General features: G+C 42.0%; 1 protein-coding gene and 1 long non-coding RNA gene across 4 annotated transcripts in view; one reads left to right on the top strand and one right to left on the bottom strand.

The window, feature by feature from the left end:
* Window positions 1-1,733: 1,733 nt before the first annotated feature.
* Window positions 1,734-7,360, bottom strand: LOC143652301 (uncharacterized). Its single transcript, XR_013160552.1, has 3 exons — window positions 7,244-7,360; window positions 6,655-6,777; window positions 1,734-6,564 (listed from the first exon to the last, which is right to left on the bottom strand). It is a non-coding gene; the product is annotated as an uncharacterized LOC143652301 (long non-coding RNA).
* Window positions 7,361-7,450: 90 nt separating this feature from the next.
* The window catches only part of ARID3B (AT-rich interaction domain 3B), a 97,722-nt gene continuing 92,428 nt past the window's right edge, over window positions 7,451-12,744 (top strand). For all 3 annotated transcript variants that reach the window (XM_077123792.1, XM_077123791.1, XM_077123793.1), the window contains exons 1-2: window positions 7,451-7,592; window positions 9,947-10,596. In XM_077123792.1, the coding sequence (XP_076979907.1) occupies window positions 10,033-10,596 (564 nt within the window). In that variant the 5' untranslated portion in view covers window positions 7,451-7,592; window positions 9,947-10,032. The remainder of the gene's footprint in view (window positions 7,593-9,946; window positions 10,597-12,744) is intronic.

Here is a 12,744-nt window from a genome sequence, read left to right as displayed (position 1 = left end):
CTCGTGGCTATGTCGTTCTGCTCTGCTCTCCTTGAATCTCTCTTTCTCCAAAATGTTTCCTCTTTTATAGGACTTCAGAAACTAATCAAGACCCACCCAAATGGGTGGAGACATGCCTCCAGCTAATCCAGCTTAACAACCACTCTTGATTAAATCACATCTCCAGGGAGATGATCTAATTACAGTTTCAAACATTCAATACTGAACAGGGATTAGAAGAAACAGCTGCCTTTACAAAATGGGATTAGGATTAAAACATGGCTTTTCTAGGGTACATACATCATTTCAAACCAGCACACTGGATCTTAAGACAATTCTATACTTAGCTTCTTCCCAAGGAATTGCCAAACTGCCTTCCAGAGCAGCTAGCTGCACCATTCAAATTCCCAACAACAGTGAATAAGTGTACTATTTCTCCACATCCTCTCCAGCACTGGTAGTTTTCTGTTTTTGTTTTTTTGGGGGGAGTGGTGGTGGTGGTACATGGGTGGGAAATTGAACCTGGGTCTCCTGCATGGCAGGCAAGCTTTCTACCTCTGAACCACCCATGCACATCAATTTTTTTTTTTTTATAATGGTCATTCTAGTAGCTAATGAAAATGAGCACCTTTTTATATGCCTTTTGGTCATTTGTATTTCCTCTTCTGAAAAGTGTATGTCCATGCCTTTTGCCCATTTTTAAATGGGGTTGTTTGTCTTTTTGCTGTTGAACTGTAGGATATTTTATATATTCTGGACATTAAACCTTATGCAATAAGTGGTTTCTAAATATTGTCTCCCACTGAGTAAGTAGGTGGCCCTTTTACTTTCCTGGCAAAGTCCTTTGATGTGCAAAAGTAATCACTTTCGAGGAGATTCCACTTACCTATTTCTTTCTTCATTGCTTGTGCTTTGGATGTATCCATCATTCTCTTTTTTTCCATTATTCTCTTTTAAAAGAAGTCCCTGTTTAAAGACTTCAGTTAGAGCAGCGTGTTCACATAATGATCTTCCAGAGCATTTCCTTTAAAATTTTGTGTGGGCCTCTACCTAATGACAGCAATTTCCTTGGGTAACACCAAGACATCAAGAAACTCATTTATTTGGTGCCCATTTTTAATAGGAGCACTTGAGAAGGTTAAAAAATATCTGTTTTCTGAAGTCTTGGACATTCTGAAGTTGTGAACCATAAGTCAGATTGCCAGTGTGCATTGGTTGTTCCTTTTTGATATCATATAAGATAAACTCAAGCAAGAACATACAGGTTTGCAAGTAAAAAATGAAAAGTTAAGGGAGTACAGAAATAGGGCTTTACAGGTTTGGAGAAGCTGTTGGACCCCAACAGCAGGAAAAAAGACTGAAAAGATTTTGAAAAACAAAGGTGCACTAAGGTTTTTCAATTAAACAGAGGAATTCAGCGCTACTGCTAAGAACAGTTTAAAGATATTTCCTTCCCATCTAAGCCAATCGCTTCACATGGCCTCATCATAACTACCATTAAGTTGAAAGAAAAAGACGTAAAGAAATAGAGAAATAAATGAGGGTTGATATTTATATATTGAATTAAAATCTTTGGGCATGGTTTCTGTCACAAGAAACTGCTTAGAAGCAGAGAGACCTGAAAAGTTTTTGAGGGAACTATATTGCCAAAAGCCCACAAGTCTGGCCAAAATAAATAAAGTCATAAAACAACACTTGGATCTCCAAACTTGCCCCAGCAGGAAGCAGGTTGTGAGCACTGAATAGTCCCCAAGGAGGGCTGCTCCCCACTTTACATACAGTTGTGGAGAACAATGGCTGAGGAAGAACTTGTCAGAGGGCAGAACCAGAGTATAAAGAGAACAATGACGAGAGAATTTCTCCCAAAGAGCAAAATCCGGGTCTAATCAAAGAACTTCCTCCACTGCCAGGGAAAGGAGTCTTCATAATGCATATCTAACAGGATTCCGTAATTGCTTTGGACACGACTGTTGGGTTTCCCATTCTCCCTTTTCCACATAGTTTTTATTGCACTTTTCCTGTCTCTGTTTCATCTTTGTATACTGGATGGATGAGTGTTTTGATTAGTGAGGTGATACAAACAACCTGGCTTTTAGTTCTGAGGTTGCAGAACCATAAAGAACTTCATCCAGGCTGATTAAAGACTGCAAATCTGATTCTGATATGAATGCGATAATTGGATCGGACTTTTTGCTGTGTCTCTTGGGGGAAGGGAGAGTTATTTGGTGGCCGGGGGACTGACAGTAGCAGAGACCTCAGGGTATCTACTAAAAACCATTTGTCTCTTCTTTGGGGATACAGCTTGACTGTTTCCCAAACTCCCTTTCAATTTGGATGTGGCCATGTGAAGTTTTCTCTAATGTAATGTGACTGGAAGTAATATGTGCCACTTTTTGACATGAACCATAAAAATGTCCCATGCGCACGGCTCTTCCATGCACTTTCCCTTTCTGTCACCTGGATGCAGACAATGAAGTCCTAGGGGATGGTAGACACAAGCTGGAAGGAGCCTGGAACCCCAGACGACAACACAGAAGAGTTCCATCTCACTAACTTCTATATCTGCTCAGGATTGTTAGGAGAGCAAGAAAGAAATGTCTATTTCGCTAAGCCATGTTTTTGGATATATTTGTTGGTGTATTTCAGCCTACATTAACTGATGCACACTCTAAGAGTCACGTTAGGTCAATATAATGATTTTATTTATCACTTTAAAATAATTATTCTTATGGTTGCATACTAAACACACTGTAGTGAGCCTTTTCTATCCCTCATGTCTCAGAAAGTGTTCCGTACAGCACACTCAAAACTTTTTCTTTTCAGCGCCTTGATGGCTTAAGTACCACATATTATTTAACTGATTCCCTACAGACAGACATTCAGGTTATTATTAACCTTTCGCTAGTGTTCTATGTTCAGGTACTTTCAATTGCTACTCTTCAAATGCAAAAGACAGTCACCTTTCATGTCTAGCTAGCAATGTCTAGCTCTATTCTCTAATTTAGAACTTTACTTAGTTTCTTTTAGCCAAATTACAATGCTTATATACAGCCATAGTGACTATATGTGGCCCATTATTGTAAAATGTATATTGCCAAATACATTCAACTGGTTAATAAGTCAAATATTTAAATCGATAGGAGGAGTATAGCGTTTGGTTAACAGCATGAGTTACAATCAGACAGCCCTGAGTTCCAATCCAGTCCTACTACTTATGAACAAGTTACTTATCTTAGACAAGTTACTTAACTCCTGTAAGTATCAATTTTCTCACATATAAAATGGGGATTATTGTGAAGATTAAATGATAATGTTAGTGAAGTGCTCAGCACTTTAACCATCAGTTAAGAAGTATTGTAGATTTTTCTTTATTATATAATATTCAACAATTACCAAAAGAAAGGAAAGAAAACTTGAGTCTAAGGATATGTATCATGACTATCCTTATTGTTAAGATATGACATAGTTTTTAGAAAAATTAAATTACCATTTATTTTCTTTTTCAAAAATGATTTTCATATATTTTCGTGTAACTTGCTAGCTTCTCTTTAAATTGTCCCACTGATATCTTACCATGTCAGTAAAAATGGATCAATCTCATTCTTTTGAATAGTTATTACCATTGTTTCGTTTTGCTTTTCTCCACTCATCTGTCTGTTTTGATAACCATTCTTTTTTCTTTCTTTTTGTATGTACAGTGGGGGTCACATTTCATTTTTTTCCATGCGACTATTCTGTTATTGCAGCACCATGTTGATTTTTGTTTTTTTGCAAGGGTGGGGGGAGTACACGGGCTGGGACCATTCAATTTTAATAAGGAGACAATCTTCAAATTTTGTAGTCAAAACTATTAAAGTTTCATTGTCTTGTGGGTTAGGTTGATCCTATATTATAGGTTCAGGAAGTTCAGTTATTTTAGATGCCATAATTAATGTTAAAGCACAAAAAACGGGTTTATCACTACTGTGGATAAGAAAGGAAGGAGTTGTAGAAAATATACACAAGTGTAAATGCCACTCTTCTGGCACTTGAATTCCAGAAGTGAAACTGGAGGGCTTTACTGCCATATTAGGAAGTGACTGGTTGCTTGATGACCGGTGTTAAGCTAAGTATTTTGACTTTTTTCAGGGAGAGGTGGGGACGGGATGGAAGGGAGTTGGTCAGGAGGATATTAAATCAGTTAGTTTTATAACCACTCTATTCTCTTTCAACATAGTAGTGCATTTATAAGCACTATACAATCAAACTTGCACTTTCTTTGCAGAGATTGAAAACCAGCTCAATTTTTAAAGATGAGGTTTCTGAATCAGATTACCAAAGGAGGTTATCTGTCATTCCCTGAAATTTCAGTGAATTAAAAATCTGTGTGAGATTGGTTTGGATCAGTTCAGGCCTTCAACATGGGCTCTTGCCATAAAGCTGTAAATGAAGGCCTGGAGTTTAACCTTCTCAACCTCTCAGGGACTGAATAGAGTTCACCTTAATAAATGTCAGAAACGCCCATTATGTTATACTTCATTTCCTTTAACTAAGTATCAGAGATAAAATAACCACAAGCTTGCAACAGGGACATAACTTGTGGTATGTGCTGGGTGAGAGCAGCAAACGACAGGGGTCCAAACATCTCAAACCTAACAAAATCAAGTGCTTCCTATCCTATATCTGAGAAACTCCCTTTTCACTGATGTTTATCCAGAATGTTTTGCATTCTCTGACTCATGTTTCCAAAATATTGGCAGTTTTGTGTGTGTGTGTGTGTGTTTTAAATCCAGAGAGAACAAGTGTCCAGGCCATCCTTTACAAAAGAAAATTTACATTACTTTCCCTAATACCCAACGTTCATTGTTGGTACTTGGAAGTGAGTATTTTTGATGTCTAAAGCCCATAGACGTGTAGGTATCAGTGGGATATTTACAGGAATTGGTTGCCCCTACTGATTCTCCCAGCCAACTAAGCTCACTCCTAGGCAAGCTTCAGCTTGGGCCCCCTCTCCTCTTATGTCTCACCAGGCAGTATTTAGCTTATGACAACTCTCTCAAATGAGGGTCCAGATGGTTCCCAGAGTGCCTACCAGAGGCACCAGCCTGTGAAAGATGTCTTGTTCTACAATAGATGCCTCTTGTACCCTTTTGCTCTGGCAGTTTGTAGGGTTGTTATGAGTGCTGGATGCACAGAAATCTGGATGGAGCTTTGCAAAGACAGCTTTCATTAAATAGCAAGGAGAGTGAAACAATCCAATGTTTTCAAAGAGGATGAATCATTTTAGGATTGGCCTTTTTGTTTGCCTTAGAGGTCTGGCCTTTTATGTTCCCAGATGAGGGAAAAAACAATATGGTCAAGTCAATTAATCAGAATGTTGGCAAATCACAGAACCAAAGGTTTGGAAAGGACCTCTGCAGCAAGAACAGGTTGGAAGGTAATGCAGTAAGTGAGCAACTACCTTCAGGAGAATGCTGGTCTGCACACTACGAGGAGGTCTCGTTACTTTGAAGTCTTCAAAATGCAGCTTTAGATTTCAAGGTTGTTTTGGGCCTTTTGATCCCTTAAAGTTGACTGGCTTGTGAAACTACATACCACAAAAACCAATTCTGATTGACAACATTAAAGGGACTGTGAAAAAGATGATCCAAGAGACACCCCACCCATCCATAACCCCCAGAAAATGCACTGGAAGCATGCACCTCTTCAAAAGGTGAGGACCCCCTCCGTAATGTGTTGATTTGATACGCCTCTTTTAGGACCCCAGGTTGACTTGCTAACTACCTGCCCTCAGACTGTTACATTCTTTCTTTACACACATTAATACCATTTACCCAGCAGAGGCCTTTTTTTTTTTTTTAAACATGGACGTGCACCAGGAACTGAACTCGGGTCTCCTGTATGGCAGGTGGGAACTCTGCCACTGAACCAACATGGCCTGCCCCCAGCAGAGGCTTTAAACATGAGGCTCCTGCAGCTTGATTCCAGGACAAGAAGAAACCTTCAACACCCGGTTACATCTTAATTTTCCCAGACAGTAAAAGGTAAAATAGCTGAAGGATAGTTTCACCCCATTTACTAGGATAATTAATCCTGAAAAGATTTTTGTAGCACCAATTCAAGCTGAAAATGTAATTCCTATTAATTTCAATGGGAAAAGTTTTTATATATTCCTTGAGTCCCAAAATTGACACCCACTCATGCTAAAATAGCAAGTCTTATTAAAACAGACACAATTATATTAATTACAAACACAAACTAAAGGCATTTCTCTTCAGTAGTATTACTATTTACATCATTATCTTATAATATGGCTATTTGCTTGTTCTTTCTTGTCTTTTATGCGCCAGATACTTAAAGTCATGCAAATGTTATTATCCTTACCAAATAAGTTGAAATAATAAGAGAGGTAATGTATAAGACTTTTCCTGCTATATAAAAGCAAAAGTTTGAGAAATCTGAAGGGAGAAGGACTATTTGAAGACGATGCGTGGTGGCCCTTTAATGGAGAAAAGAAAGACTTTTTATAACTCCAGTGTTGTTTCTTCTCCTTCACCGTTGTCCTCTGAGAAGATTTAGACTCTAAAATTTAGTAGACTGGAGATTCTGGCAAAGTGAAAGAACAGTTATGGTGAAGTTCTTCAGCAACTTGAAAGGACAGTCGGATATGGATGAAGAGAGTGATGTTAGAATTACTGGCTCGTGACATGATAGCACTTCTGGTAACAAGGTCCAGGATCTGACTCATGAGATCGGGAGACTGATGTGCGTGTTGCTAGAAAGGAAACCTGGATGTTGAGTGCATTGTCTTCATTGATTCTAAAATAATCAAGGAAAGAAAAGTTAAGACAAGTTGGATGCACAAATGTGCAGATGATCTCTCCAGACACAGTTAAAAAGGGCACAATGTCTAAAGATAAGCTTCGAAGAAGCAAGCGTTTTTACTAAGGTGACAGTATTCAGAATGCAGCCCTACCTCTAGAACCTAAGAAGTGAGCATACTAATCCACATGAGGGCGTTCCAGGGGATGCAGCATCTTCAGAGGACAGTAACGTCTCGGTTCAAGGAGTGGAAAAGTTCAGAGAAAAGCTGATTTAGAAGCGAGATTCCCATCTGCTTGAAAATGGGAGGGTGAGGAGCCGACTGAACCATTAGAAGCCTCTGCCACACCCATTATCCTTTATTTACCTTCCTCCCAATTCTCAGCCAGCGCCACACAAACCTCCACAAGTGAAAAAAACTCAGAAAAGACTCAACTTTTCAACTCCCCGCGGAAGTACTTACACCGGAACTGCTCCATGTGGACGCTTTCCCATTGGTAGTAGCTTCCGCCCGCTTCAACCCATTTCCGCTGGAGATTCTGTAGGGCGAGGCCGTCCCTACGAGTCACTTCCGCCTCGCCCCGCCCCTCGCTCCTTTTGGAGCCGCTTCCGGCCAGGGCCCCGCCCCAACCTTGTGGCCCCGCCCCCGCCCCGCCCTAGGCCGACCGGCTCGGCCCTGCGGCGCCGCTTCCGGTGCGGGCCCCGCCCCGGCTGTGGCCCCAGGCTGCCGAGGAGGCAGAGACGCTGCTGCTGCGCTGGGGTTTGAGCTGCCTTCTTCTTCACCGCGGGCGGACTCCGAGCGCCCCGCACAGGTAAGCCGCGCGGATTCCGGCTCCCTCAGCCGCGGCGGGAGCGAAGGTTGTGGCAGGTGGAGGAGACGGAGGGGTGGGAGAGGAGTCAGGTGTGTGTGGGAGACGGGAAGGCGCTGACGGGCGGAGCGCGGGGGCCGCGGAGGGAAAGTGCGAGCGCAGAGAGAAGCTCCGTGGCGCCTAGTGCCCCTTATAAAGGGATGGAATGGGTAACGGGCCCTCGGGATCGGAGGGGACGAGGATAGATGTGGTTGGGTTGACTGGGAGGGCTTGGTAAAGGTAAAAGTGATAGGACTGAGTCTGGGGGTATAAAGAATGGGGGGGCTAGAGAGGGTCAAGGAGGGAGATATGGAGACTGAAGGGAGCCGGGGCCAGAGGGAGCCGGCATCGAAGGTAGAGAGAGTAGTTGGTTGCGCCAGGCTTGGTGGTCTAAGAACTTTAGGACAGATGGGGGATGGGGGCCGCGTGAGGGGATGAAGTGGTTTAGGTATTTTTGAAACCAAGTTCTCTAAATGTAGGCAGGTGTATTGTTTGGATCAACTGGTTGCTTAAGGACTGGGGAAAGATGTTCTCTTTGGGGGAGGGTGTGTGTATTGAGTTGTAGAACTGAGTCATCTCAGTCTTACTAAAGAGGCTGTGAGACACCTCCCCCTCTGCTGGGGACAGCATACAGGGAAGATGGTGCCACAAGACAAGAAGCAGTTGTTCGGTGACTGGCAGGACTTAGTTGATTCGGCTTGTGATTGACTTGTGATTATAAGGAAATTTAAAATGACCACCGAATTATTTGCTTTATTCTTTAATTTCTTTGACCCACATTGCTTTTATTTTAAATGAACACTTCTGTCAACTGGACTTAATGTAGATATAAATCTTTTCATGCTTTGTTACTGCATAAGAAGAGCTCAAGCAGAGTGAAAGTATTGTACGGGCATACCTCAGATTTTGAAGTGCTAAGAAAGGAAGTAAAAGTAGTAAGAGGCAAATTGGAATTTGAATCTTTCACAGACTACAAAAAGCAAAAGCAGTGCTTCTGAGATAAACAGAAAATGAGAATTCTTTATCACTACTTTTTTTGCCTAGCTTTGAAAATTGTACCTTTTTTACTCTAACCACATATTTCATAAATACGAGAAGTTTTTATTGCTAGAGATCTGATTACTTCTCTGTGATTTTTTAAGGATGCTTAAGACGTTTACTTTTCTTTAAAAAGAAAAAAAAACCTCTCTACCTAGTCCACAAATGCTGGAACAATGCAAATATCAAGTCCCAACCTGTGCCGTGCAGCTGCTTCTTTGATGTGTTGACAAAATTGTACACCACCTTCACCTAAAATTTTCCTGTGAGTAGTAATCCATTCTGTTATGGAGATTTACTGAGGAAACAATTTAGGAGAGGTTTGTTGAGGGTGGAAGCCTGGAGAGGAGGAAGGGAGAGAGGAGTTAGAGGAGGAGAGGGTGTGAAAGGGGTGTGTGCTTGGAGACTGATTGGTAAGAATGCTGATAAACCTGCCCCCAGAATGCTTTTGGCCTGAAAGCCTTTTCTTTTTGTACTGGTCATAGGATATCATGGTAGAAGTGAACCAAAAAGAAAGGGGATGTGAAGAGTTTTACTTGGCTGTTTGTGAAAAAGAAGCATTCACTTGTTGTTTATACAATATTGATACCTGTTTCAAATTAATTAACTTAAAAATCTCCAGAGGAATTCCCCCTTTATTTTTGAATGACGATTACAATTCGAGACTCTTGCTTCTTTGTATGTTTCTACCTCTCATGGCATTGAAATTGGATTCTTTCTGAGGCTGTAATGTCCATTTAGCATGGCTCAGTCCGTTCTGCAGACACCTGACAATTTGAGCTGGGAAATTCGAAAAGTTTAAACCTAAAAGCAGTTGCTTGGTCCTGCTTTTCTGTGAGAGAAGTCATTCTATGTGCCTGCTAGCTCTATATTCAGTTTGGATAGTGATATCTTTCTATTTCTGTTGGGGATGGGAATGTAAGCAGCATTTTCTCTTTTGCAGGCAGGCTCTTTCTTCCCTTTATTATTGTGGCTGTCAGTGCAAACTCAGTTGCCTTTTCAATAATACGCAGATTGTTTGCTAATGTTGAGGGAGAGAGAAGAGGGCACAGATATTAGCAGGCTAGAATAGCACACTGCTACTAAAATTCATCCTCTTTAAATCCTGTCCTCTTCTTTCAAGCCTGCTCCCCAAAGCCTCACCACTAGTGTGATCTTAAAACTCAGATTTAGAAGCATGTGCTAGTGTTCAGAACTCATGGTCCTTTAATGGAGAAAATAAAGCCTTTTTGTACCCATTTTACATGGTTCTGTTTTTTCTGCTTTGTTTTTCCTCTTAGTCATTTAAAGTTTAGACCTATTGTGCCTGCTGGACCACTCCCAGGTTCAGAGCCATGCCAATTGAGGAGTGAAGCTTGAGGTAGTGATGGAGTCTCTGCAGCAGCAAAAGCAACAGCAGCAGCAGCAGCAGCAGCAGCAGCAACAACAGCTGCACCTAGCTCCTCTGCAGATGGATGCCAGGGAAAAACAAGAACAGCAGATGAGAGAAGCCCAGTTCTTGTATGCCCAGAAGCTTACCACACAGCAGACTCTCCTTTCTGCCACACCTGGGAGGCCCTCTGGCAGCCCTGCCCTGGGTCCCTTAGCCAGAGTTCCACCAGCTACAGCGGCTGCCCGAGTGTTTGAACGGAGCAATATGAACTCTGAGCCTGAGGAAGAGGAAGGAGGTTTGGAAGATGAGGATGGGGGTGATGAAGATGGAGAGGTGGCTGAGAAAGAGGCCCAGGCTGCTTCAAAATATTTTCATGTGCAGAAAGCAGCTCACCCAGACCCCAGAGTGGTGCCTTTGTCTGGTCTCCTCCCGACACCAGGGCCCCCACCTCATGGGCAGCAGGCAAAAGAAGACCATGCCACAGATGTATCCAAGGCCCCACCTTCAGTCTCCACATCTGCACAGCCGAGCTGGAATCTAGATGAGCAGCTCAAGCAGGTCAGTCTTTCTAGTGTGGGAGGTCATTTGTTCTTCCAGAAGGCTAGCCAGAGAGGTGTACTGCCAGGGGCAGTGACTCTGCCAGGCCTCTAATTCTCCTACTTCAATGAGCAGCAACCTAAACAGGAACAGACTTTGACTTTTTTTTTTCTCATTTAATGTTTATCTTCTTGAGTAAAGCAATGGAATGTGTAAATTACTCCTGATATAGATTGTTCCAAGCTTGATGTGAGAGAACATCAGTACTATCTCTTTTTTTAAAAGAAGGATGAGGTTGCAACAATGTCTTGAGGGATGTCTAAAATGACATGTGTGGCTTTAATTAGTTTTTCTAATAATTATGTAAAGGAACAATCTTTCCTAAAACAGTTTCTTACTTCTAGGCTAACCAACTATCATGTTCTTAAAAATCATTTGTTATTTTGCAGCCAAAATAACTGATAGGAAGTGTTTGTGTTCTATATATGTTCCAATCAGAGGCTTTTAAGCATGATTTCATTTCACCCTTTGAAATAAGGAAGGGTAGTCCTCAAGATTCCTTTTTTAATCCAAAACAAGCATAAGCGATTTCCAAACATGGCTAAATATCACAGGCATCTAGGGAGCATTTAAAAAAATGCAGATCCCTGGGTCCTAATGAAATATCTCAAGAGGGTATAACCTGGGAAATTTGTGTTCTGAACCAAAGCTTTGATTTCTAATTCGTCTTTTCTTGTTGACCTTTAGTGTAGTTTTTCTTCACCTAGAGAATAGGAGTGCTGAATTTAGAATGAGGTATTAGGTCTCAGTCATGCTGACAGCTACACATTTTGTAACACCCTGAACTAGTTTCAGGTCAAATGACTTTTTAGTACTTAGATAAGGAACTCATGATGAAGCCATCAATAATACCCATGTCTTCCCTATAAGCACCCACTCTTTACATAGACCCATGATGTTATTTAGAAATAAGTTGTGGTGAGCTGTGGATCTACACAGGCCAATCTAAGAGAAAGGTCCTATGGAACCTGAAAAATCAGGGTGTTTGGATCAAGGAGCTCTGTGCAATTGATATAAGTCTTACAATAGCAGCAGTTATAGTAGATTAGAGGCAAAGAAGTGGGTTCAAATCCCATTCTTCCATTTATTACCTTATGAGCTTGTGGTAGGGCCCTACAGGAAGAGCCTGGGGCTTCTCATCTGTGAAATAAAAATAATGGAGCTACCTTTCAAGAATGCTATGAGGATTAGCTGAGGTACCACATGTGAAAGTCTGTGCAGTACTAGGTACATGGTGGGTAGTGGTGCTCTTTTATGCAAATGATGCCATCTCTCTTGTGTCCACACTGACATGCCTCTGAAGCACAGAAGACACTAGGATGCATAGAGGTTTTCCCTCAGATCATCCAGGGAGGTAATAGAGAGTGAGTAGGATCAGAGAATCCCAACTTCCACGACAGCAGCACCCTGGCTTCCAGCCCAGGCCCGCCTCCCGTCTGATTACTTTGGTTTAGCAAAACATCTGTGTGCTGCCTGCAGCCCCCGCATTGCTCTCTGGTTGGCAGAGTTCCATGCTGGCCGCTGAGTCAGCTCATAGCAGGATCCCGCCCTGACAGCACAGGGAAAGTTCAGGCCTGAGGCGGCTGGGCTGCCCCTGCCTTGGCAGCTGGCCAGCCTCTGCTTGTGTGCGGTCGTTCCTCGAAAGTGCAGCCGTGTGCGAGGAACAAGTGGAGCTCCAGAGCCTGTCTGTCTTCAGGAAGTGCAGCAGGTGTTGAGGTCAAGCCGTTAGGGCTCTGAAAAAAGAGGCTCTTTAGAGCTGGCCTGTGTGTGCATACATGTATGCCTCGTGGCAGGTCACCCATTGCTGCATTCTGGATGGTGGTGAAACCTTTGGGTTCATTTTAAGTTTCCGAAACCTGATCACTAATAATATAGAATGGCAGAGCACCTGCCAAAATATTTTGTGAATGCCAATATACTTCATACCTAATCCCTTACTCTAAATGTACCTTCTCACTGGATTTGAAGATCAAGAACTGGGTTAGGGGGTCATGAGTAGTAAGGGTTTAAAACCTTAGATGTGCATGTCCTTGTCCTATTTTGAACTTAATTTTTCAAAATCAGTTCTGTGTTCTCCCTTGTCTAAATCCTGCTTGTAAAGGAATAAAT

This window comes from Tamandua tetradactyla, chromosome 12 (assembly GCF_023851605.1).
Source record: "Tamandua tetradactyla isolate mTamTet1 chromosome 12, mTamTet1.pri, whole genome shotgun sequence".
NCBI classification, from domain to species: domain Eukaryota; kingdom Metazoa; phylum Chordata; class Mammalia; order Pilosa; family Myrmecophagidae; genus Tamandua; species Tamandua tetradactyla.
This window is presented reverse-complemented; position numbering and strand designations above follow the sequence as displayed.